Source organism: Phacochoerus africanus, chromosome 3 (genome assembly GCF_016906955.1).
Source record: "Phacochoerus africanus isolate WHEZ1 chromosome 3, ROS_Pafr_v1, whole genome shotgun sequence".
In the NCBI taxonomy this organism is placed as follows: domain Eukaryota; kingdom Metazoa; phylum Chordata; class Mammalia; order Artiodactyla; family Suidae; genus Phacochoerus; species Phacochoerus africanus.
The window spans coordinates 24,320,156-24,345,258 of NC_062546.1; the positions used below are offsets into that span (position 1 = coordinate 24,320,156).

General features: G+C 49.0%; 2 protein-coding genes across 2 annotated transcripts; one reads left to right on the top strand and one right to left on the bottom strand.

Annotated features, from left to right (window-relative positions):
- Positions 1 to 486: 486 nt before the first annotated feature.
- Positions 487 to 14,193, bottom strand: ERGIC3 (ERGIC and golgi 3). The gene is made up of 13 exons (XM_047771226.1): positions 14,036 to 14,193; positions 13,828 to 13,898; positions 13,631 to 13,718; positions 13,291 to 13,410; positions 8,913 to 9,006; positions 7,928 to 8,093; positions 7,726 to 7,783; positions 2,896 to 2,927; positions 2,018 to 2,114; positions 1,877 to 1,941; positions 1,040 to 1,176; positions 908 to 963; positions 487 to 711 (listed from the first exon to the last, which is right to left on the bottom strand). The coding sequence occupies exons 1-13, from the start codon at positions 14,121 to 14,123 to the stop codon at positions 632 to 634; spliced, it is 1,152 nt and encodes a 383-aa protein (XP_047627182.1). The 5' UTR covers positions 14,124 to 14,193; the 3' UTR covers positions 487 to 631.
- On the top strand, positions 14,122 to 24,674 carry C3H20orf173 (chromosome 3 C20orf173 homolog). Its single transcript, XM_053743488.1, is given in 10 exon segments — positions 14,122 to 14,180; positions 14,273 to 14,388; positions 18,055 to 18,283; positions 23,052 to 23,104; positions 23,107 to 23,154; positions 23,157 to 23,315; positions 23,318 to 23,748; positions 23,801 to 24,072; positions 24,225 to 24,324; positions 24,636 to 24,674. Coding segments are annotated over 10 exon segments (1,506 nt in total).
- The last annotated feature ends 429 nt before the right edge of the window (positions 24,675 to 25,103 follow it).

The window sequence follows — 25,103 nt, forward strand, 5'->3', positions numbered from 1 at the left end:
GGGTCTGATGCTAGCTCTGCTCCAGAATGGCCACTGCTACCTTCCCTCTGTTTTTCAGTTCTGTGTCCACCTAGGATATCGCAAAGGACCTAGCTGGACCCTTTGGGCACCAGCACAGCAGGGGCTTGGCACAGAGCAAGATGAGTAGGAGGGGATCTGGTGACTGAGCCCAGGATAGCAGGGAGGGGCCCCCCTTTAAACTCACAAGCCTGGGGGCCGTGCGGACTCATCCTATTACAGTCCAGCTTAGCCCTGGGCTGAACCCAAAAGGCTTAAAGACCACAGTGCAGGAGGGACTGATGATGGCTGTGGGGTGGACATCGGTCTGGTCTGAATAAGGCCCTATTAAGCAGGGGATGTGCAGGTGGGACTCCCAGAGGCATCTGGCTCTGATTTGTCAGTCCTGACTGCCCTCAACAAGTGGCTGTGATGAGGGGTTGTTCCCAGGCTCCAGCCAGACCCAAGAACCACACGGAGACCAGCAAGTACTATCACAGTCAATACATTTACCAACCTGGGGCTGTGACCGACCTCTGAATAGGGGTTTGGAGGGAAGGACAAGAGGCTGGGAAAATGACCACAAGGCCAAAAAGAAACAGGAGGAGGAGGGAACAGAGTGGGGAGGGGACAACTATGTCGTCTTTCCAAGATCAATTTTCTTCTGGATGGCTCGAGCCGAGTGGTAGATGAGAGAGTCGATGAGTCCGGCCACTGGGGAGAGAGACAAGGGCTGGCAATGGCCCAGTTGGGCCCTTGGCTTGACCTCCAGGGCCCTGTCACCTAACAGGCCAGGCCAGGCCAGCTTCTCCCCTTAGCCCTTGAAGTGCCCCTCCCCCCTCAACCAAAGCCAAGCTTCACACCCCCCACCATGTCCCCAACCCCAAAAGGACGCCCTTGAGCTTCTGACCTGTGAACATTCCCCCGATGATGGCGCACACGCCCGTCAGAAAGTGTGTGAAGGACCTGGCGGAGGGCAGGGAGGGTCAGCAGGCACCCCACTCCCCTGCAGGCCCAGGCCCCTCCCTTCCCCCACCCTCACCTGTGCTTCTCTGTCAGCTTCACCATCATGGGCGAGAGCTCGTACAGCACGAAGACTCCAGGAAGCCCCTGATCACCCATCAGCCCGCTGGCGACCTTCTCATGTCTGGTCACAGAGAACTGATTTGTCCTCAGCACCTGGGGCAGGAGAGGAGCCTGGGTCAGGACAAGGCTGACCTGACTCCCAACCCCCCGCAGCCCTACCCCTGTTCCTGCCCCTTGTCTTATAGAGCCTCAACCGTGTAAAGGAGAAAACGAGACCCCGTGTTGGGACAGACACTGCAAGGCCTGGGGACCACCTACATGTCCTCTTCCAGGCTTCCCATCCCAGCCTCCCCTCCAGTCACCAGCTCTTTACCATTCACCATCCCAGCTACGTTGGGAGCACCCTTTTGATGGGGGCCCAGAGATGAGAAGCAGCCCTCCAAGGGTGCATCAGCAGCCCCTGGCAAGGCTGGGCCTGCCCTCCTCTTGGCCTCAGTCCCGTGCTCTCTACTGGTCTGCAGAGATGCTGCTCACAGGCCACAGCAGAGATGGGAGGAGGGGGCACAGAGGGTGAGCCTGGCTCACCCCAGCCCAGGGCAGACCAGAGGGGACAGTGAGGCAGAGAGGGGACCCTGGAGGCATGGGTGCAGGCAGTTTGGGCAAGTAGGAAAAGTGCTCTGAAACCTGTCAGCCTGGGACCTGGTGCTCCGGCTGTGAGGGCCAATCACCCACCCTCGCTGAGCCTCAGCTTGTCACTATCACGGGGGCTAAGACAGGACCTCACTTCCCAGGCTGAAGGAACTCAAGTGCTTGGCCCCAAGAGGGGCTCTGACGTTTGAGCGCCCCAACTCACCTCGCCATCCACCTTCATGTACACCGTGGGCACGACCTTCACGAAGTACTGGAACATCATGGAGGCTGCAGGGAGAAGAGACCACTGGGCGTGGGCGTGGGCAGGGCTTTGGCAGCTGGGGGCTACCTCCCAGGCTGCTACCTTGGGGTGCGGTGACGTTGGTGCGGTCCAGGGGGTTCACAATGCCCGGGTAGTCCTCTCCGAATGACAGGTGCTGGATGTAGTGGGTCATGTTGATCTGCAAGCAACACCGGTGCCTGGGCCCCAGAGCACCCGAGGCCCCAGGCCGCACCCCATCAAAGGCTCCTGAGGACAGGAGTTGATGGGCACCTGGGTCTGGAGAGTGGATGTGAGGAGCAGGCGGAGGGAAGGAGGGGCCCTGCCTGGGAGAACTCACCTCCATTCTCAGCCCCCACCCAGGAACCCCTTCCTCAGTCTACAGGCTCCTGGGGCTCCAGAGTCTGAGGTTCTGGCTGCACCCACACAGGAGGCAAACACAGACTGGGCATGGGCCCTGTGTGGCAGGTGCTGGCTTTGCCTGGAGGCATCGGCTGGAGGGCCCAGATCTCCCAGCTCCTGTCCTGCTCCTGTCTAGATCAAACTCAGCCACTAGAGGGATCTTTAAAAAAATGCAAATTTGATTGCGTCTTGACCCTGTTTAAAGCAAGCCAACAGCTTCCCACTGCTCAAGAGAAAGACCTGACTCCCTGGCATGGCCTGCCAACCCTCCAGCCTCACCAAACCACAGTGGCCCCGTGCTTCCCAAGTGCCATGCTGTCTCCAGACCTCACTCCCAGGCTCCCTCTGCCCAGATGCTCTTGTCCAATACCATCGGTCTCCAGCCTACATAGATTTCAGTTCAAAAGTCGCTCCCAGTCCCCTCAGACTGCGTCTCCTGCCAGAATATGGTTTATATTTCTCTATCTGCTCCCCTGTCCCAGGATGTCCCTACAGAGAATGAGAACAGCAGCTACGCCTCCACCTCCATCTGTCCTCCATGGTTTCCACCCAGTACTTACATTGTCAAGGCCGAAGCTCTGGAGGTCATGGACTAGGAGAGAAGGGAGAAGGGGTCACTCAATGGAGCAGGCTTCCCAGACCCTCACCGGGGCCTCCTCACTCCTCTCTCTGGGCTGTGACCTGCCTGTTCTCCACCCCTCACTCACTCACCAGCCTGGCCCTGCTAGAGCGCAGCGAGGGCCACTAGAGGCCCCACTTCTACCCTGACATCTACAGGGAGCCCTTCATGGGCATCACTCTAGGCCTTTGCTCCCACCAAGGCCCTGCCTGCATCTCAGGATTTAACCCACTGACTCTGGTCTCCTATTAACTAGAGCTGATGGCTAATCACTGAGCCCCAAAGTGAGATGGGACCTGAGAATGTGGTCCAAGCTCTTTCCCTGGCTCCTTGCCCCCACCCTCAAGCCACCGAAGGAAGTCCCACAGGCACCCTGTACCTCTGCTCCAGAACAGTTCTTCCTGCCCTCTAACCCTGATCCCTCTTGCTACAAGGAACCCCACCTCAAAGATATATCCCACAGCTTTTTATAGTCCACCCAGCAGCCAGGCCAGAGAAGAACCCCATCCCAGGCCCATCCAAACCTCTCCCCATCCTGGGTGGGCAGGCTGCCCCAAAAATGGGGGCTTGGCCTTGCTGGGGGGCAGGGCCACTTACTCTCCACAGCATGTACTGCAGCATGGGGGAGGGAAGCAGAGAGGAAGAGGAAAAGAAAAAAAGATTGAGAGCTTCACAATGAGAACAATGGAGCAAGATACATGGTAGAAGGGAAGACTGGACTGTTCCTGCCTCAGCAGCAGGGTCCAGACACAGCTAATAAGTCTCCCCTCAGGCCCCTCCCCCAAGGAGCCCTTCCCCGGCCAGAGAAGAGTGCAAGGGGGCTTGGGGCAGAAGTATGGTGGCCTAGGAAGACAAAAGACCTAGAGCTCAAAGAGTCACTTTCCTAGCTGTGTGACTTTGGGCAAATCACTTGTCCTCTCTGAGCCTTGGTATTCTCTGTACAGGGCTGTCCTGAGGGCCAGGTAGGATCTAAGATGGGAAAGTCCTTGGTAAACTTTACAGTCTTCCCCTTTCCTCTCCCAAATCAACACGATGTCAGAAACTAGCTCACAGGCCTTCAATTCAGGCTCTGGCCATGGACAACTGTAGCTTCCTTTCGAACATCCCTCTAGGGAACAGCGTACCCTTTGTCCTGGGCTCCCTGACTCTGACAGAGAAGCGGAGAAGCACCCACCCTTCTGAGTTCCCACTGGCCCTGTGCCCACAGCTCCACATCAATCATCTTCCCATGATTTCAGTGAGACCACCCTTCCCCAGCCCCTCCAGATCCATCTACCTGCCCCGCCCCAACACTCAGCCTCATCCCCCCCACCCCCGACTGCCTGAAAGACCAGCAGGGCCATCTCCGTCGGGCCTGGTATTCCTGCTGAGCTTCATCACTGGTCAGCTCAAGACTTCTGGGTCATCCCACATCCTCTGGAGTCTTGTCACCAGGTGGCTCTATCCATTCCCAAGTACGATCCTGTCTCCCATCCCTCTGAGACCTCCCGTGGGCCCTATTACTCAACAGCAAAACCCCAACATCTCCAACCTCCAAATATTCCCTCACCTTTGTGCTCCAACCGCAGCCTGGCTCTCCCCTGAAGGCACTACTTCCCTTGCAGCCCCCTAGGCAGGGGCTTTTTCTCTCCCATACCCTCTTCCTCCTTAACCTTAAGAGAGGTCCTCCTTGTTCCTCAATGCCATTTCCAGATCACTGTCCCTTGATTTTCCCTAAAAATCTCCAGTTTTGCAGCTCATGGCAATGACACTACCACCTACTCCATCTGTCTGAACTTCTCGGAGACACACACAGACCTGCTGGTCAGTCCTCTCACGCCAGTTCTCCAGGGCTTTAGCCAGTGACTGTCTCTCTCTCCTATACGATGATGGCCCTGTCACAACTCCTGGTGGCCATGTCACTCAGCTGCCAACGCACCCATACCTACATAGTCTGCCTTTCCTCCTGTTGCCAAGTAAGGGCGTTCTACACAGCTAAGGCCTAGATTCTGTCTCTTCCTCCTAAAGGACCTCACTCCAGGGAATGTCCTCCCTCTCGGGAGCAGCACTTCTGCCCTCCTCAGCAGGTAATATCTGACAGCATATTAACATCAGGCAGCATCACACATCTGACAAACCACTCCCACGCCCCCCCACTGCCTATTTCCCTCCAGCCAGAGCCCACTCTCTCCCTTCCCTCTATTTTTAAAATTTTTTATTTATTTATTTATTGGCTGCACTCATGGCATGTGGAAGTTCCCAGGCCAGGGGTGAAACCTGCACCACAGGAGTGACCTGAGCCACTGCAGTGACAATGCTAGGTCCTTGATCTGCTGAGGCACCAGGGGACTCTCTCCCTTCCCTTTAGAACAAACCCCATAAAAGAGCTGTCTCCACTCATGGGCTCCAACTCTTCTCCTATTCCCTCCTGAACCCACTCACTGGCTGCTCCCTGGCACTCAACCCAAACTGCTCTGTTAAGGTCACAAAGACCACTACCATGTTACACCCCCAATGCTCATTCTACTTGGCATCCAGAAGCATCTGATACGGTTTTGGAAACACTTCCATTTCTTGACTTGCAGGACAAGCCAGGGCTCTGTGTTTCTTGCCAGGCTCCTCCGCTGCTTCCTCCTGAGCCCCGTCCTCTAAAGCTGGGGGTCCAGTGCTTGGTGCTCTGAGCTTTCCTCTTCACCACCTACCCTCATCTCCACCTGCAAGGTCCTTCATCCAGTTCCACAGCTTTAAATACACTGATGACTCCAACATTTGTACCTCCAGGCCAGACCTCTGCCTCGAATTCCACATTTGAATAACTCATTGCTTACCTGATACCTGGGTATCTAAAAGGACATGCTGAAAGCAGCTCTATGTCCCCCACTCCAACCATCTAAACCTGTTCCTCTGAGTCTTCACCGCCTCACTAAATGGTAACTTCATCCTTCTTGCTGCTCAAGTACAAAACTTTTGGAGTCATTCTCTTTCCTTTACCTTCCCACCCGACAGGAACTCCTCTCAGCTCTACCTTCAAAATATACACAATCACTTCTCACCTCCTCTACTGCCACTGTGCCCAGCCCCCATCATCCGGCACCCGGATCCATCACTGCGACAGCCTCCCAGCTGGCCTTGCGGTATCTGTCCTCCCCTCCACAGTCTTCACAGAGCAGAATGCTCCCTACTTTTTGAAGTTTTGTGAGGTTTTTTTGCTTTTTTGTTTGTTTTTAGGGCTGCACCCGGGGCATATAGAAGTTCCCAGGCTAGGGGTTGAATTGGAGCTACTGCTGCTAGCCTACACCACAGCCACAGCAATGTAGGATCCGAGCTGTGCCTGTGACCTGCCCCACAGCTCACAGCAATGCCGGATCCTTAACCCACTGAGTGAGGAAGGAATCAAACCTGAATTCTCATGGATCCTAGTCGGGTTTGTTAACCCCTGAGCTGTGAAGGGAACTCCTACTTTTCGAAGTTAAATCAGATCATGCACCACTTCTTCAGAGCCCTGCCACAGCCTCCTTCAGAGCCCTACCATCTGGCAAGGGGTAAAAGCTCAAGTCCCTACAATGCTCTTGGGGGCCCCACCTGACATGCCCCTGTCACTCCCACCTTATTCCTAACCCCGCAGCTCTGCTCACTGAGCCCCAGGCACCCTAATTCTCAAGGTACTGGTACCTCAAGTTCACCAAGCCCATTCCTGCCTTAGGGATTTCCATTCTCTGCTTGAAACGCTTCTCCCACACTTCTATGCGGCTGGTCCCTTCACTTTCTTCAGGTCTTTGCTCAAACATTACCCATCAGAGTCTTTCCCTGACCACCCTGTATGAAACGGCACACACATACCTTCTCACTCAAGCCTCTCACCCCCATCATCTTTATCCTGCCTCTTTTGGGTTCATGTTACTTAAAAACATCTGATGTGCCATATAATTTATATACTTGTTTATTGTCTATTTCTTTACTAGGCTGTTCTGAGGGCAGGGAACTTTGCTTTGATCACTACTGTGTTCTTAGCACCTAGACTAGTACATGGCACAGAGTAGGTGATTACTAAATATCTAGAGAATTGATGGATGAATAAATGAATGAGAATAAATTTCATTTACTCACACCTGTGAACAACTGTACGGTAGGTACTATTTCAGGCCCATTTTATAGGAGAAATGGAGTAGGACTCGATACTTCCCAAATATGACACTGCTCTGGGAAGGCAGAACCTGGGCTCCAGACCAGCTCTGCTTTCCCTAAAGCCTCACACACAGGTCATCTGACATTGGGGCTACCATTTAAACACATGCCTATCACAAGCCAGGCTCTGTGCTATCATATTTTGGGGGATTTTTTTGCTGTTGTTTTTTGGGCTTTTTGTGGGGCGGCACCTGTGACATAGGGAGGTCCCAGGCCAGGGACTGAATCTGAGTTACAGCTGTGACCTATGCCACTGCTGTGGCAACACCAGACCTTAACCTACTGTGCCACAGCAGGAACTCCCATGCTATCATCTTTACCCTGCCCAAACAGCCTAGGAAATCAGTATTATTATCACCATTTTATAAAGTAGAACACTGAAGCTCAAAAAGGAAACTGTCTCCAAGTTTCAAACAGCCAGTAAGGTCTAAAACTGAAATCTGAAGCCAGGCAGTCTGGCTCCTCAGCTGTGCTCTTAACTGGTTACCAAACCCTGAGATGAGGGTTTGCTCTGGGCCAAAGACAAAAGAGCATCAGGCAGGCAAAGGGGCATTCAAACTCAACCCGGGTCTGGAATTGAAGCTCCCGGTTGATGCAGATCACTTACCATGCACATGGGACTGCTGGAAGCTCTTCCCGGGGGCGAAGTGGAAGTTCCCAGCCACCTGTGAGGGAGATAACCCTCTCTTTCTCCAGCTGTTTCCGCCCTTCCTTTTGTCCCCTGAGGACAAGTGGGCCCTCGATTCACAGTGGAGTGGGGCCAGCCCACGGGCCCCGTTGGCCCTGTCCTGCCTTGGGTCCTCCTGTACCTTGTTGACTTCCAAGAAGCCGTACACCTGGCAGCCTTCATTCTTCTGCTCCTGCATCTTCTGGCTGAAGCCCTCCCGCCGGCACTGCTCAATAGTGTCTGGGTTCTTGAAGGCCCAGCCTCGACGCCGATATGCCTCCCGCACATCCTCGCAGGAGTTACAGCACCTGTCGGAGATGGGGTGCAGGGGTAAGAGTGTCAAACAGGCACAAAAATAATGCTGGCATCTTGGGAAATAAAGCGGTTCTGCCCAATAATGAAGCTTTGCCAGCCTCATTCCTGACCACCAAACGTTCTCAAAGTTTGTTTCCTCAGAAGGACTATTAAAAATACATATTCTCATTTTGTTTGGGATGATGAAAAGTTTTGGACCAGGCAGTAGTGATGGCTTTACAATGCTATGAGTGAAGTTAATGCCACCGGACTGCGCACATGAAAATGGTTAAAATGGTAAATTTTATTTCATATATATGTTACCTAAATTAAAAAATTTTAAATACACATTCCCAGGCCCTACCCTAGACCGGCTGAATCAGCCTCTCAGGGGCCAGGGCCCAAGAAACAAAACAGCAATTGCCACATATTGAGGGCTTAATAACCTGGGTTGGGCCTTCCAGCTCAGTGCTTCACAAACAGAATATATTTACTCCTTATGTGACCCTCTGAGAAAGGTAATATTATCATCCCCTGTCATAGGAGAGGTTTTACATAGCTTGGCCCAAGGACACATGGGTGGAAATCAGGCAGCTGGACTCCAGAGACTACCTCTGAAACAGAGCAAGGACCACTTCAACCTCATCCCTGCTCTGCAGCCCCAAGGCAGGGCCCGGCCACAGAGCCTCAGCCACTTGCACCAGCATTGGTGACCATCTTGTCTAAATTCTTGGTCCGGCCTCCCTACCCCCAAGGTCCAACACAGGCTGAGGATGACCAACGAAAAGTGCCTGGTGGGAGCTGTTCCCCACCACTGCCCAAGTCTGGCTCACTTGATGTCTTCCGTCTCAGCGCCATAGCAGCTCTCACAGCGATTGGGGTCCAGGGAGTCAGGGTCAAACACCTTTATCTCGACTTTCCCGAGCTCTGTGGGGAGGGCAGAGGCAGGGGTATCAGCTGGGGGCAGGCACAGTGAGATCTGTACTCCCAATCCCTGCATGCACCCTTCAGCCTGTGGCTTAAGAATAATAAACATTATAATAGCTAATATTTACATAGTAAATACTATGTGTCAAGCACGAAGTATTTCTACACTGTTATTTCTTTTAATAAAGGTAATGGTAATAGTAATAAAACAGTAACAGCGAATACTAGATATTACCTGAGTATAGTCGTGTACTTTACATATACATATATTGTCTTTTTTCAGCCCCACAATGACTTTGTGAAGGTGGAGGTTATTATCCCCATAGTACTTGAGGAGGAGCTGAGGCTCAGAGTTGAAAGGTGATTTTGCCCAATGCAACCCAGTTAGTGGCAGATTTCAACTCTAATTCCAAAGTGTATGCCCTTAACCACGGTGCTTCTCCTAGGGTCTCTGCACCTGGCTCCCTGCCTTTAACTACCTCACTGTAACTGGTGATTTCAATATTCAATACCCTGACCTTCTGCCCTCCAATCCTCTTTTTATTTTGTCATCTAACCCTATACACCCATTTCCATACTCATACCCAGAGTTATTACCAATTATCATTAACCTTCCAAAATTCAATTTCAAGTATCCCAGTCTTCAATCTTATCATCATTTCCCCAGCTTTCTCTCTCTGGCACCCAAACTCCACCAGTTCTTTGACATCATGGACACTATCACCCTTTCATGTCCTCACTTCCCTCCTTATTTAAATTTCATGGTCCAAATGGGAATGAACAGTCTCTTTAATAAATGGTGTTGGGAAAACTGGATACTCACATGCAAAAGAATGAAATTGTGCCCTATTTTACACCACTCACAATAATTAACTTGAAATGGATTAAGGACTTAAATTTAAGACTTGCTACCCTAAGACTCCAAGCTACCCTAAGACTCCAAGAAGAAAACCTAAGAAACAATCCTTGAGATTGGTCTTGGCAACTGATTTTTTGGACATGACCTCAAAAGCACAAGCAACAAAAGCAAAAATAAGCAGTGGTGATTACATCAAAATAAAAAGCTTCTGCACAGCGAAGAAACAATTAACAAAATGAAAAGGCAATAAGGAATGGGAGAAATATTTTCAAATGATATATAGCAAAAAACTCAACTAATTCAATTAAAAATGGACAAAGGACTCTAACAGACATTATTCTTTTCTTTTCTGGCCACACCTGTGGCAGGCAGAAGTTCCTAAGCCAAAGACTGAACCCTCATCACAGCAGTGACAAGGCCAGATCTTTAGCCACTAGGCCACCAGGGAACTCCAAACAGACAGTTTTCCTTTTTTTTTTGGTCTTTTTGTCTTTTAGGGCCATAGCTGCAGCATATGGAGGTTCCCAGGCTAAGGGTCCAATCGGTTCTGTAGCCACCAGCCTATGCCACAGCCACAGGAATGTAAACTGTTACAACCACTACGGAAAACAATATGGAAGTTCCTCAAAAAATTAAACACAGAACTACCATATGTTCTAGCAATCCCATTCCTGGGTCTACATACAAAAAAAAAGGAAGGGAGGGTGGGAAGGAAAAAAAGGAAGAAATCAGTATCTTGAAGAGATAGCTATAGTCCCACATTTATCGCAGCATTATTCACGGTAACCAAGACATGAAAACAACCTAAGTGTCCATCATTAGATGAATGGATAAAGAAAATGTGGTATATGTTTAAAATGGAATATTATCCAGTCATTAAAAAGAAGAAATCCTGGGAATTCCTGTCGTGGCGCAGCAGAAACGAATCCGACTAGGAACCATGAGGTTGCGGGTTCGGTCCCTGCCCTTGCTCAGTGGGTTAAGGATCCGGCATTGCCGTGAGCTGTGGTGTAGGTCACAGATGTGGCTTGGATCTGGCGTTGCTGTGTCTTTGGTGTAGGCCAGCAGCTACAGCTCCACTTAGACCTCTGGCCTGGGAACCTCCATATGCTATGGGTGCACCCCTAGAAAAGGCAAAAAGACAAAAAAAAGAAGGAACTCCTACTGTTTGCAACAACATAAATAAACTTTGAGGGCATCATACCAAGTGAAATAAGTCAGAGAAAAACAAATACTGTATGATCTCATTTATATGTAGAATCTGTATCTGTAGAAACAGGGAGTAGATTGGTGGTTGCCAGGGGCTGGGGGGGTGGGGGCGGTGAGGGAAATGGGGAAATATTGGTCAAAGGGTACAGACTTTCAGTTGTAAGATGAGTTAGCTCTAGGGATCTAATGTACAGCACGGTGACTGTAGTTAACAATATTGTATGTATTCTTGCAAGTTGCTGAGAGTAGCTCTTACATGTTCTCACCACACATACAAGAAAGGTTAAATGTGTGAGGTAATGGATGTCTTACCTACTGTGTAATCATCTTACAATATAATCATGTTGTATATCTTAAATTTACATGATGTTATATTTCAATAATACCTCTATAAGGCTGGAAAATAAATTCTATGATCCACTGCTGTAATCATTCTCTTGCCCACAAACCATGGCTCACTTGCGCCTCTTTTTTTTTTTTTTTGTCTTTTTGCTATTTTTTTGGGCCGCTCCCACGGCATATGGAGGTTCCCAGGCTAGGGGTCGAATCAGAGCTGTAGCCACTGGCCTACGCCAGAGCCACAGCAACGCGGGATCCGAGCCGCATCTGCGACCTACACCACAGCTCACGGCAACGCCGGATGGTTAACCCACTGAGCAAGGGCAGGGACTGAACCCGCAACCTCATGGTTCCTAGTCGGACTCTTTAACCACTGCACCACGTTGGGAACTCATTTTTTTTTTTTCCTCTCTCTTTCTTCATTGTAAAAGCCGAGCAAAACTCAAATCCTAATTGAGTTCTCGTCTACTTCTTGCCTATGCCTCCCTTAAGACTGCTGCCAATTTTACTTCAGTTCATGCTCCCATTCTTCAGGGTGACGAATTTATATCTTTTTCTCTCTCCTTAGGCTTCCAAAAATCCCTTTCTCTTTCTTCACTCTGAGCTAATGACCTTCCTTTCAATCTCCATTAAAAAAAAAGAGAGAAGTAATTGAACCTCAATCTCACCACCAAACCCACCAACGCACACGCGCTCTCTTCCAGCCCCCACCCCACTTCTTTGCTCTCTTTTACAGCAAAACTCCTGGAAGGATCATCCACATATGATGACTCCACATCCTTTTCTGCTCTTTAATTAGGTTTTCATCCCCAACGGTACCAAAACAATTCCTTTCAGTCTCCAATGACCTCTGTGTTGCCAACTGAAATGGTCAGAACAACGCAACCAAGCCATTGCTGAATTCCTGACCCACACAAACTGAAGAAAATAATGTTTGTTGTATTAAGCCACTAGTTTGGGGGGTAATTTATTATATAGTAGTGGATACACAATATCCCCCCGCTTCTCTCAAATGCACACAGAAATCTTCTTCCTCCTCTCTGATCATCAAATCATTCATTTGCTCAGACCAAAGCCCTAGAATCAACCTTGACCCATCAATCTTATCGCAAATTCTATGGGTTTTACCAGTGTTCAACATATATTTGTTGAACAAACACATAATAAAGCTCATGAATAGAACAATCCCAAAGGTGGGACAAATCATAGCTTTCAAGAAGGTTTTGTTATGGAGGGAAACTTAGTTAATGGAGGCAGTGGGAGGCCACCTGGAGAGAGGAATAGAAGCTAAAAGTGAACAGCCACTCTTTACTAGTAGGCCTTGTACACATATTAACTTTATTTGATCCTACAATTCCAAGTGGTGGGTACTACTGTTTATCACTAACTTAAGAGCTGAGGTCACAAACAGCAAGAGACAAAGCTACATCTGAACTCAGGCAATTTCATGCAAGAACCTTAAGCCATCCTGCATTCCAAAGGGAATATCATTATGGGCTGAATTCTGTCTATGAAGTGTGTAAGCAAACACCCAGAGAAGCTTGGGTTCACCTAGAGGAGTTCTGCCAAGGCAACAGCACATAGAACCGATCCTCAAACTTCTGTTACTCAAACCACAATATGCAGGGATTGGGGGTCCGCTAAGAATGACAGCCATGTAGAGTACTCTTAATACATACAGGCTGGAAACCTGGATTTCAGTCCACTCTGATTCTTAACGGGGGCGGGGGGGGGGGGACCCTAGGCAAAGCCACTTGACTTCTGTGGGTTCTAGTTGCTTCTTTTGTCACTGGGCTGGCCACACCCACTTGCCAGAAAGTAGGGCTTGGAAGAGCCCCGCTCTGGAATTTGATATCTGGCCTCTTGCCCCCATTTACCATGACGCTCCGCCTCTGAGCTCACGGGGATGCCATCCTTATCTAGCCGCTGCTTGAACAGGTTGTGTTCTACATCCAGCTGCTGTTCCCCAGCTACATCCATGGCATCGATGCTCAGATCTGGAAGCAGGAAGTCAGGGTAAGGGACTGGGATCCTAAAGACAAGGGAATCTGGGTTTTGGAGGGTGAGGGGATGCTGGGCTTGTCTTGGGGCAGCAGTGGATGAGGGGAAGGAGGTTGTCCTGGGGTCCAGTCTGGAACCTAAGACTGGAGGCTTGAACCTGGAGGCCCACCTGAGAACCCTGGAACCTGCAATTCCCACCTATGGCGAGGTACTCACAGGCACAAGGCATGTGCGGGAAAAGCACATCGATGTTGATCTTCAGTTTATCTCCCCGGGACTTGTCCACGTAGAGTTCAGGATGTACCTGGGGCAGCACAACCTCAGTAAGAGTTGGCCCCAAGCCTTTCCTTTCCTCTCCGCATCACATTCCTAGAATGCCGAACCCCGCCCACGTGCTAGGCACCGCCCCTTACCTCAGTGGTGAGGTAATACTGCAATTCAGACAGGAAGAGTAGCAGCATGAGAAGGCCACTGACAATGGTCACTGCAGGGCAAAGAGCGAGAGTCAGAACGGCCTCTGTTCCACTCCCTCAGCCCCCAGCAGGCCGGGCAGGTTCCAGGCGCCACGGCTAAACTCTAGGAGACCTCTCTCCCCGCGACCCCGACCCCGCCACGGCCTACCCGTGGCGCCCCCGCAGGTCTTGACCCGGAAGTCCTCTAGAGTCTTGGGGTAGGCATCGAACTGCTTCAGCTTCCCCAACGCCTCCATGGGGACCAGCCGGAAAGGGGACGCCAGCGGACCCGCCCCCGCGGCCTCCCGCTTCCGGCCGAGCGCTTGAGCTACGCCCCCTCTCTTTCCTCACGCAGGCGCAGAAAATCTCACGCTTGGCCCCACCCCTCTCTCGCGTTCTCACTCAGGTCGCCCCGCCCTCTGGGTGCAGTATTTGTGTTCTGCGCTGCCCTGAAGGCGGGGATCTTGAACTCCGGTGGGGCGCCTTATTTGGAGCAGGGTAACCCGAAGGGGAATCTGCTAGGTAGGCACAATAATAGCATCATTCACTTACCTTATGCCGGGAATTGCGCCCCGAGTTTCACACCAGACCCTTGGAACAACTTGGAACCTCCTAGAACAATGGTTTTCAAAGTGTCCCCCACCGGCAGCCTCATTATCACCTGAAACTGATCAGAGACGCAAATTATCGTGCCCTAACACAAACCTGCTGAATCAGAAACGCTAGGAATTGTTCCCAGGTGAATTGCAGTTAGAATTTTAGAATCACCCCTGTAAAGTAGATGTGACTTTTTTTTTTTTTTTTTAAATGCTTACACCCAAGGCCTGGGATTGAATCTTTGCCGCAGCTGCGGCAATGCAAGATTCTCAATGCCATATTCTTTAAGCCATAGGGCAGGGCTGGGTATCCAACTCCTGCCTCCAGTTACCTGAGCCGCTGCACTTGGATTCTTAACCCACTGTCCAACAGCAGGAACTCCTAGGTGTGACTTTTATATCCATATTCTGGAGGAGAAACTGTGGCACGGAGAAGCTAAGTAACTTGTCCTAAATCACAGCATTAATTGGCAAGGCCTGGTTCCAAACTTCTGGACCTCAAAGTGCTCTGAGACCAGGGCCTTTGGGTTGATTTTACCCAAACAGCCTCTCAGTGCATGGCTAGTAGAGGTGCATGATGAAATCATTTCGGTGGCATTAGACTGGAGCTTTTTTTTTTAGCCTGCACCTGTGGCATATGGAAGTTCTTGGGCTAGGGGTGGAACCTGAGCTTCAGCTGCTGGCCTCTGCTACAGCCTCGGCAACACTGGATCTGAGCCACATCTGAGACCTCTGCCTCAGCTTGTAACAATGCAGGAGACTTAACCCACTGAGTGAGGCCAGGAATTGAACCTGACACGTCAGGTTCTTAACCCACTGAGACACCATGGGAACTCCAGACCAGAGCTTTGATAAGAGATGGTACAGCAGACAGTGGGCAGAGTTCCTGGGAAAAAGTGACTGATAAACGGTTAGGGAACGCTTCCAGGGATAGGAGATGGGACACAAGCTGGGTGCCTTGTAGTAGTCTAACTCAAGAGAAGCTTGAGTCCCCCTTCTATCCTCAGGCTGGAGTTTGCCAGGAAGGGGAGAAGGAAAGGACTAATTCATATTAACTGAAAACTGACAATATGCCAACTGCTGTCATCCATTCTACATCAGAACAACCCTGGGAAGTAGGTGCTATTTCAAACCTTACTTTATAGATGAGGAAGCAAAGAAATGGATTTTGCCCAAGGTTATGGAGGTAGTTAATGGGGCAAAGCTGGGGTCCAAAGTCTGGTTTTTCTGTCTCCCGAGCCTGGGTATTTTCCATGCATTAGCTACCATCACCAAGTGCAAGAGAAATTTATTCTCAGATAGATGCCTAGGGACAACCATAACAGAAATTGTCCTCTCCTTTCTGACTCATGTCCATTCTGTGCCCATTTGTTACCAGAAGGGGGACCCTTTCAAGGGCCTGAGAATGGGCTCTTGTCAAAACACTCAGAAATCAATTGTCTGAGGAGACATACCTACTAACAAAACAAAAGTATTGAAAAGGGGCACCTGGGCAGAGGGCAGCAGGGTAAGGGAACACAGGAGAATTCCCACGTGTCTAGCAGTCTCAGGGTTTATGATAATGGGGTTAGCTTTCCAGGTTGTTTCTGGTTAATCATCTTACTTGTACCTGTATTTGGTCTGTATTAGGGTCCTTCCTGGCAGTACTCACATCTCTCAGCGAAGATGGATTTCAGCATGAAGGTTTCTGGGAAGTTGGTAGGACATATTGTGGACTAGCACCTCCTTCCTCCTTTTGGCCCCTCCCAGATTCTCCCGGTTAGTTTGTTCCTTATCAAGAACTCCTGTTGTGAGATAGCTCATGCAAACATTATTATTGTGCTTGGCCAAGGTGGGTAGTTTTGGTCAATGGTTCCCTAACAACTCTCTCTTGAGAGACTTCCTACTCAAGATACTTCTTGGAAACTGGGTTAGAAGTCTCTTTACTCTGTAGCCACTGCCCGCTGGGTGTGGACATGGTCCTACCTAGTAGAATAGAAGTCTCTCTTCACCTGATCTAAATCAAGATTCCGTGCCTGAAATTGCCTTCCACTCTTGTATTAACAATTTAGTCTGAAACTGCTGGCCCTGTCAGAGATAAACCTTGTGGGGTTCATTTGTTTGTTTTTAGGGCCACACCCACAGCATATGGAAGTCCCCAGGCTAGGGATCCAATCGGAGCTGCAGCTGCTGGCCTACAACCATAGCCACAGCGACTGGGATTCCAGCTACATCTGCGACCTTCATCACAGCCTATGGTAACGCTGGATCCTTAACCCACTGAGGAAGGCCCGGGATCGAACCTGCATCCTCATGGATCCTAGTCAGGTTTGTCAATTGCTGAGCTACAAAGGGAACTCCAGAGATAAACCTTGTAAGCAGTTGAAACAACAAGGTCCAAACAGAAGGCCTAAAAGGATGGTCACTGCTAGACCCAGAAAAGGTAGGCAAAATTTGCGGTAAGGGTGCAGGGTGTGTGATTTTCCTCTGGTTGGTACTGAGGTAACAAGGCTGTGCTCCAGCAATATTGTGCTCAGTCTGAAGTTACCTTCCTCCACCTGCAGAAGAACTCAAAGATGTTGTTATGCATGCTCCTGGTGGAGGAACCAGGACCCTTCCCCATGGCTGCACCCCCACTTCTTGACTGCTCCTCCCTGGTTTCTGCATTCCCTCCCTTCCCTAACTAGCAACTTTTAACCTGTCCTTTGGAACTCAGGGAAGGTCTCACAGAGGCTGAATGAAGGTTTTTTTTTCTTTTGGGTCTTTTTTTTTAATCTTTTCTATGGCCGTACCCACGGCATATGCAGGTTCCCAGGGTAGGGGTCGAATCCGAGCTGTAGCCACCAGCATATGCCAGAGCCACAGCAACGCAGGATCTGAGCCACGTCTGCAACCTACACCACAGCTCATGGTGACGCCGGATCCTTAACCCATGGAGCAAGGCCAGGGATCAAACCCGAAACCTCATGGTTCCTAATCGGACTCGTTAACCACTGAGCCACGATAGGAATTCCTGAATGAAGCTTTTTTTCTACAGAGAAATGGGCCAGGGAAGACACAGAAAGGATTTGTATCAGGAACGCCAGAGGATCCTGCTTGGTTTCACATTCATGTTTGAGTTCCAAGCCCTCCCTCAGTGGGGCTCCATGCTGAGTGACTCACTCCTTCACTTCTTCAATACATTTATCAAGCTCTTCCTATTTTCCAGGTTGCAGCTGCAGTTCGGATTTGATGCCTGGCTTAGGAACTTTCACATGCCACGGGTGCAGGGATAAAACAAGAAAAGAAATGCCATGGTGATTAGGACGCATACGGTTATACTTATCCCCAGGAGTTTTCAGTGGGAGAGAGGGAGAGAGAAACAAAAAACAACTACCACTGAACTACTGTACACTTAAAAATGGTTAAAATGGCAAGTTTTATATGTATTTTAACACAATAAAATTCTTTTGAAAAAAGAAAAGTAATTAATAATAAACTACCTAAATAAAGCAGGATGTGCCTTATACAGTGAAGGAAAAAACAGGGAACTGTAACAGGGACAAGGGTGGAGGATTTTCTGTTTTAGGAATTCCAGAATTAGGTATTCCTTTCCTTTTTGGAATTCTTTCAGGTGGCCATGACACAGAAGTCACAGGAGACCAAGGCACTGACCAGTTGGGAACTTCTCACAATGTCAGGCTTCCCCCTGATGCTCCAGCTCAACCCCTCAAGGTGGGAATCCTCCAGCCTTGGAAGCAGCTGAGGCCCGCCCAGGAGTGCCTCACTCTGCCCATAGAGTTGCAGGCAGAGAGGATCACTGGTCATCTGGAGCTGCAGCCTACAAGCCTGATCAGAGAGGGGTAAGGTTTCAGGCCCTTTCATGGTTCATCCTGCCCAGTCACAGCCTTCCTTCACTGTATTCGAGACCCTGATAAATGAACATTTCCTAACTCATTAAATAAATGAATTTGTAGCTGTTACATGTTCTCCTTTTCTTGGGAGAAATCTCAGTGAATCTGGATTGAAAACAATAGTCGCAGTGTAGAAACCCCACTGCTTTCACCTGAGAAGGAAGAATAATAACAGCTGTGTCAGGGCAGGGGGTGGGGGATATCTCAGGGCCTAAGTAGGAGAGCTTCTTAGGGATCTCAGTAATCTGGGGGCCAGGGAAGGAGCCCCAAATGAATGACATTTAAAATGAGCCTGGGGAGTTCCCGTCGTGGCGCAGTGGTTAATGAATCCGACTAGGAACCATGAGGTTGCGGGTTCGGTCCCTGCCCTTGCTCAGTGGGTTAAGGATCCGGCGTTGCCGTGAGCTGTGGTGTAGGTTGCAGACACGGCTCAGATCCTGCGTTGCTGTGGCTCTGGTGTAGGCCGGTGGCTACAGCTCCGATTCGACCCCTAGCCTGGGAACCTCCATAGGCCGAGAGAGCGGCCTGAGAAATGGCAAAAAGACAAAAAAAAATTTAAAAATAAAAATAAAATAAAATGGGAGTTCCCGTCGTGGTGCAGTGGTTAACGAATCCGACTAAGAACCATGAGGTTGCGGGTTCGGTCCCTGCCCTTGCTCAGTGGGTTAACGATCCTGCGTTGCCATGAGCTGTGGTGTAGGTTGCAGATGCGGCTTGGATCCCGCGTTGCTGTGGCTCTGGCGTAGGCCGGTGGCTACAGCTCCGATTCAACCCCTAGCCTGGGAACCTCCATATGCCGAGGGAGCGGCCCAAGAAATAGCAACAACGACAACAACAAAAAGACAAAAATAAATAAATAAATTAAATAAAATAAAATGAGCCTGGGAGTTCCCGTTGTGGTGCAGCAGAAATGAATCTGACTAGTACCCAGGAGGATGCAGGTTCAACCCCTGGCCTCGCTCAGTGAGTTAGGGATCTGGCATTGCTATGAGCTGTGGTGTAGGTCGCAGGTGTGGCTGGGATCCTGCGTTGCTGTGGCTGTGGTGTCATAGGCTCTGATTCGACCCCTAGCTTGGGAATTTCCACATACTGCAGGTGTGGCCCTAAAAACAAAAATAAAATAAGCCCGAAATAAAGGGAGGAAACCAGGAAGGTGAAGTGAGGGTAGAAGCAGGAGAGAGTAATGCGCTCTAGGAAGAGAAACTGTAAGTGCAAAGGTCCTGAGGCAAGATGGAACTTGGAAAATTCTAGGAATAGGAAAAAGCCAGAATTGGAAAATGTGTGAGGTGAGTGAGGATTCTGGATTTTGTTCTGATACAGTGGGATGTCATTTTAAGGATTCAAGCAGGGAATTAGTCATGCCAGTTGATGTGTGAAGAAGGGATAGAACAGAAGCAGAGATACCAGTTAGGAAGATATTTCACACTGTGGAAAGGAAAAAGTTATAAGCCCCTTTTCAGAAACCAGAAATATGATTAAAACATGAGCTTCCGTTTTAATAAAGGAATCAGTTCTCCGCTAAGTACTTTGCTGGCTGGATACATTAAGCTATGGCAGTGGTTCTCAAAGGGTGGTCCCTGGAGTAGCAGCATTGGCATCATCTGGGAAATTGGGAGAAATGCCAAAAACTGAATCAGAAACTCTGAGGATGAGGGCCAGCATTGTGTTAAGTCTTCCATGTGATCCTGATGCATGTTCAAGTTTGAGAAGCACTGGGTTAAGAAGAGTCTCAGGCAAATACTTTATTTGCACTATGGTGCAATTCATTCAAGGAAGAACCTCCTTTGAATATTTGTAGAACACCATTTAAGTCATTACAAAGGTCACAAAACAATGACCAATGAGAGAATTAATTGTAATGGTTCTGGTTCCAGTAACATACAGACTCAATTCTGGAAAACTTCCTGCTGTAAAATAGCTTGAAATGCTGAATAACAGGATTTCTTTGTTTACCTGAGTGGTATCAAAGGAAGAGAAATTCCAGGGCTAAAAGTGAAGGGGTTGAAAAAAGAGCAGTAAATTTATAAGCTGACTCTGTGGCTCTGGGGATGTGACAGGGAATGGTGACTACGGTGTGTCAGTAATCTATAGACCTAGGTTTTCTTTTTCCTCCTTTCTTTCTTTCCTCCTTCCTTCCTTCCCTCCCTTTATTATTTTTTTCTTTTTTGGCTGCCCTGCAGCATATGGAATTGCCAGGTCAGGGATCAGATCCGAGCTACAATTGTGGCAATGCTGGATCCTTAACCCATTGTGCCGGGCTGGGGATGGAACCTGTGCCCCAGCTCTCCAGAAATACTGCCAATCCCATTGTACCACAGTGGGAACTCTTTTTTTTTTTTTTTTAAGCATATAATAACATATTAACACATATATTTACAGTTTACAAAGCACTTTCACATAAATGATCTTGTACATTGGAGGGTAATATGTGTTAGAGCTGTAATTTGGTAAGATGCTACATTAGTTTTAGCGAAAGTTTTGGGAGTGAATTTTTTTATTAGAGTCAAATAGATGAGTAGAAAATGTATTTTTTAGTCAATGTAATCTGAATTCTCCCACGACCATATTGTACTTGCCTTATAATCACTGTCAACATAGTTGGGACTGGGGTTTTCTTTGAATATTGAATATTGATGCCTACTTAGGGAGAGGAGATGAAGTCTCAATAAAAAGATGGAGTCTTGCCAGAGCTAGACATATAGGAACAGGATAGGCTAGAAAAAAAATTGTCCCCCTGGTTAGGAAGAGAAGGACAATGCTTGACATGGTCTTGTGTCCTGGATAGGAAGACAAAAACACATAAAATTAAACCTTGTGGGAACATCATAATCACAGGCTTGTCCTCATATTTGGGGTTTGGATTTATGCTCTCTGCTTAGTCTGGAAGCTCCCAACCATTGAAGTCATCGTAAAATTGAGGGTGCCTGGTAGAAGCAAATGTGAGACTGCTCTGAGAGAACACACTCAATTTAAGCCACACAGCACTCACAGGGATAAATTCTGCTAAAGGTGAGCACATGATCTAATGTTAGAAACACATGAGAACACAATTCAGCATGATTGAGACTCGTAGACTGAGTTTCCATTGTGGCTCAGTGGATTAAGGACCTGATGTTGTCTCTAAGGATACAGGTTAGATTCCTGGCCTTGCTCAGTGGTTTAGGATCCTCAGTTGCTGCAAGCTGTGGTGTAAGTTGCAGCTGCAGCTCCAATTTGACCCCTAGCCTGGGAACATCCATATGCTGCGGGTGTGGCCATAAAAAGAAAAAAAAAAAAAAAGGACTCATAGCACCATCATCAGCTCTAAAACTGGATTGTGGTGATGCCTTCACAACTGTATAAATTTACTGAGTTATTGAGTCATACATTTATATTTTTCTTTTTTTTTTGTCTTTTCTAGGGCCACACCCATAGCATATGAAAGTTCCCAGGGTAGGGGTCGAATCGGAGCTACAGCTGCCGGCCTACACCACAGCCATAGCAACGCCAGATCCGAGCTGCATCTGCAACTTACACCACAGCTCATGGCAACCCCGGATCCTTCACCCACTGAGCAAGGCCAGGGATCAAACCCGCATCCTCATGATACTAGGCAGATTCGTTTCCTCTTTGCTACAATGGGAATTCCTGAATTATTGTACACTTTAAAATTGTTTAAGTGGTAAGTTTTTGAGTGTTTTAAGATCAGAAATATATTGGTTGATATAAATAAAACAAAGTTTACTATGCATCTTTTTCTAGATGATTTTAAACATTTTGATTTTAAAATAGGTATAGGCACATAATAAATTGCAAAAAAATAGTAAAGAGAGGTCCCATGTACCCATCACCCAGTTTTTCTTTATGGTAGCATCTAACCATATGGTATTAACAGTACATTATCCAAACCAGGAAATTGACATTGGCACAATACAATTAATTAGCTGATGGACTTTACTCAGATTTTTTGGTGAATTTTAAAGCTGTAAAATACCCAATGCAGATTTTCACTAGTTATGATAACTGTCCTACTGTTCTAATCCAGTGGAAGAAATCATGTTGATTTTTTTAAAACAAAATGATTCTGGACACACACACCCCCCCTTTTCTGAAACCTTAAAAACAAGTCAAAGTTTTTCATTTTGTTTTTTAATATCTTCCACAGGCTAAAATTTAATTAAGCAGTGACCCTGGAGATGAAGAATGATTTGGAGATAGAAACAGATGGATTAAAAATGGATTTGGAAATCATAGGAGATGGAAGAATGAATCAAGTATAGCACAGGGATTTCTGGCTTCAGCAACAGGCTGTGTGGAGGAACATCTGTTGACACAGAGCAGTACTGGGAAGGGACTGGTTTGAAGGGAACATCATGCATTCAGGCTCAGGCTTGTTCAGGGTGACAGGTCTGAGACATTTAAGTCGAGGTGTGACAGGTGAGGTATGGGGTCTAGAGAATAAGAGATATCTGAACCGAAGTTACACAATTGGAGAGGGGACGTCACACATAAATAGTATTTAAGGTTCCTTCTCAACTCTGTTCATGTATCCCATAAATATTTATGAAATGAGTCTGTCTTAGGGACTCAGAGGTAAAGAAGACAGAAAAGGTCAGTTCCTGTCCTTCTGCAGCTTGCTTGTGACAGACAGGATAGAGTGGTGGCTTGGTCCAGGCAGCCTAAAAGAGGGAGGTCAGTCACAATGTGTATTTTGTGATGAGACCTGTGATATAAGCAGTGGCACGGAGGACCCCACTGAGAGTTTCCTCCTGCCAGGAGGACAGGGACACACATATGTTATCTCTGTGCCCTCACACGTTCTACCCCAGGCCCAGTGGAGTCCTCTTTAGAGGTGAGCAAATGGAAAGGGAGGTGGGAGATGAGGGGTTGGAAGGAAGTGTACAGTGAAGGGCTGGGGAGCCATGGAGGCCAAGAGGATGGAGGGTTGGGGGGCTGTCTGTGGCCTCAGTTCCTTATCCCTCCAAGAACCAGGTAGAGGAGCCGTCAGTTACCAGACACTGGAGCCATCGCCTGGGCCAGACATGAAGCGCTCGTGGCAGATTTTTGTCCTGTGGGTCTTCTGGGTGTTCATCTTGTGGCTGATGGTCCCCTGCTTGGATCCGAAGCATGAGTGGGCACCCCAGGAAAAATGGATAAACATGGTGCCATGGTGTTGCTGCCGCCCTTGGTTCAAATGCAGGATAAGTGACTACCCATCTAGGACCCTCAATTACTCTCTCTGCCACGACACAGTCAGAAGGGACCAGTTTGATGCAGGCAACCAGAAGATGAAGGGATACTTGATGGGAGCAGCAGAGTCCACAAGCCCCAATGCTGTGCTCTGGTGGCTGGTCAGTGATCAACACAGGGTCATTCCGCCCCATCCTTCCCAGGCCCAGCCCACTTCCACGTTCGAGCTCAAATCCCTGCCCTCGGCCCTGGCTTAGTGTGCCTCCCGGCTTCACAGCCTCAACCCCTTACCTCCAGGTGGAAGTCTCATTCACCCTGGTCTGCTTTCCTTCCACTGAGAGCCGATACCTGGGTCCCAGCCTCCAATCTCCTCCTTCCCACTGTTTTCAGGGCATGCACTCAGCAAGTGAACTGGGCAAAGTGTGGAAGAAGCTGTTGGAGGCAATTCCCAGGCCCTCAGTGAGCCATCTCCATCTCTTCTGCGGATCTTGTGCATTGACAGGGAACTCAAAGATCCTGAGGGCCATCAGCCTCCATAGCAACGTCAACCAGTACAGTGTGGTCTCCAGGTGGGTGCCGAGGATAGGGCAGGGGACAGGAGGGTCAGGCCAGCCCCCAGAGTTCTGTCAGTTTCTGCTCTCCTTCCCAGGATGAACCAGGTCCCTGTCCAGGGCTTCGAGACACTGGGGAACCAAACCACAGGATGCTTCATCTCCCACAGGAATGCCAGGGACCAGGGTTCCTGGAGACAGCTGCTGCTGCTGCTGCTGAAGCTTTTTGATCTGGCTTGGACTTCAGATGTTCTGAGTGAGGAGGTGATGGTCTGGGAACCCTGACACTCTTAGTACCAGGGTGGGGGGCAGTACGGAGAGGTCACTGCAGGGGATGACAGAGGTGCTCCAGGGAGACCCTCTCCTGGCTTATTGGGGGAACCTGCAGGACCTTCCCAGTCCTCAGGAGCTGCTGAAACTTCCCCACCTCCTAATTCCCCCTTAGATTTTGGAAGATAGTCCAGTTCCCTAGTAGAATGAAAGATAGAAAAGATCAGCTAAGCAGATGGGAGGCAGAAAGATGTGGCTTCAGGCCTCTGTGGGAAGGGTCCCAGGTTGGCTTCCTCCCACTTCTTCCCCAGGTCCTGGTGATCAGCCCCACCTTCCTCAGGTACAACTAGGGCAACAGGCTGGATAACAGGGTCAGTATCCATCCCCAGGGCTTGTGGCTCTGTTCTGTGCCTTGCACACCTGTGACCCAATGGAAGATTCTTGTTCTTTCCTCACTTTAAACTTTTCCCCTCTATGCCTTTAACATAACGTCTAAAAAGTTCTGTCTGGCTTCCAAGACCCTGCATGATGGGACCCTGCCCCCCCCATCTCTCCCAGGCTCCCACATCGGGCTTCTCCATGTTCCCCAAACATACAATCTGCCTCGTGCCTTTTCACACATGGCTCCCTCTGTCTGGAATGCCCTCCTCTTGTCTCTCTGGGGAATCCTCTCTCTTCCTCAGCTGGTTAATGCTCATTTCTGGGCTCTGGGGTCATTCTGTGTATTCAGAGTCTGTCTTCCTTGGAGGTCAGCTCTGTTTTTGTGCCATCTCCAGGAG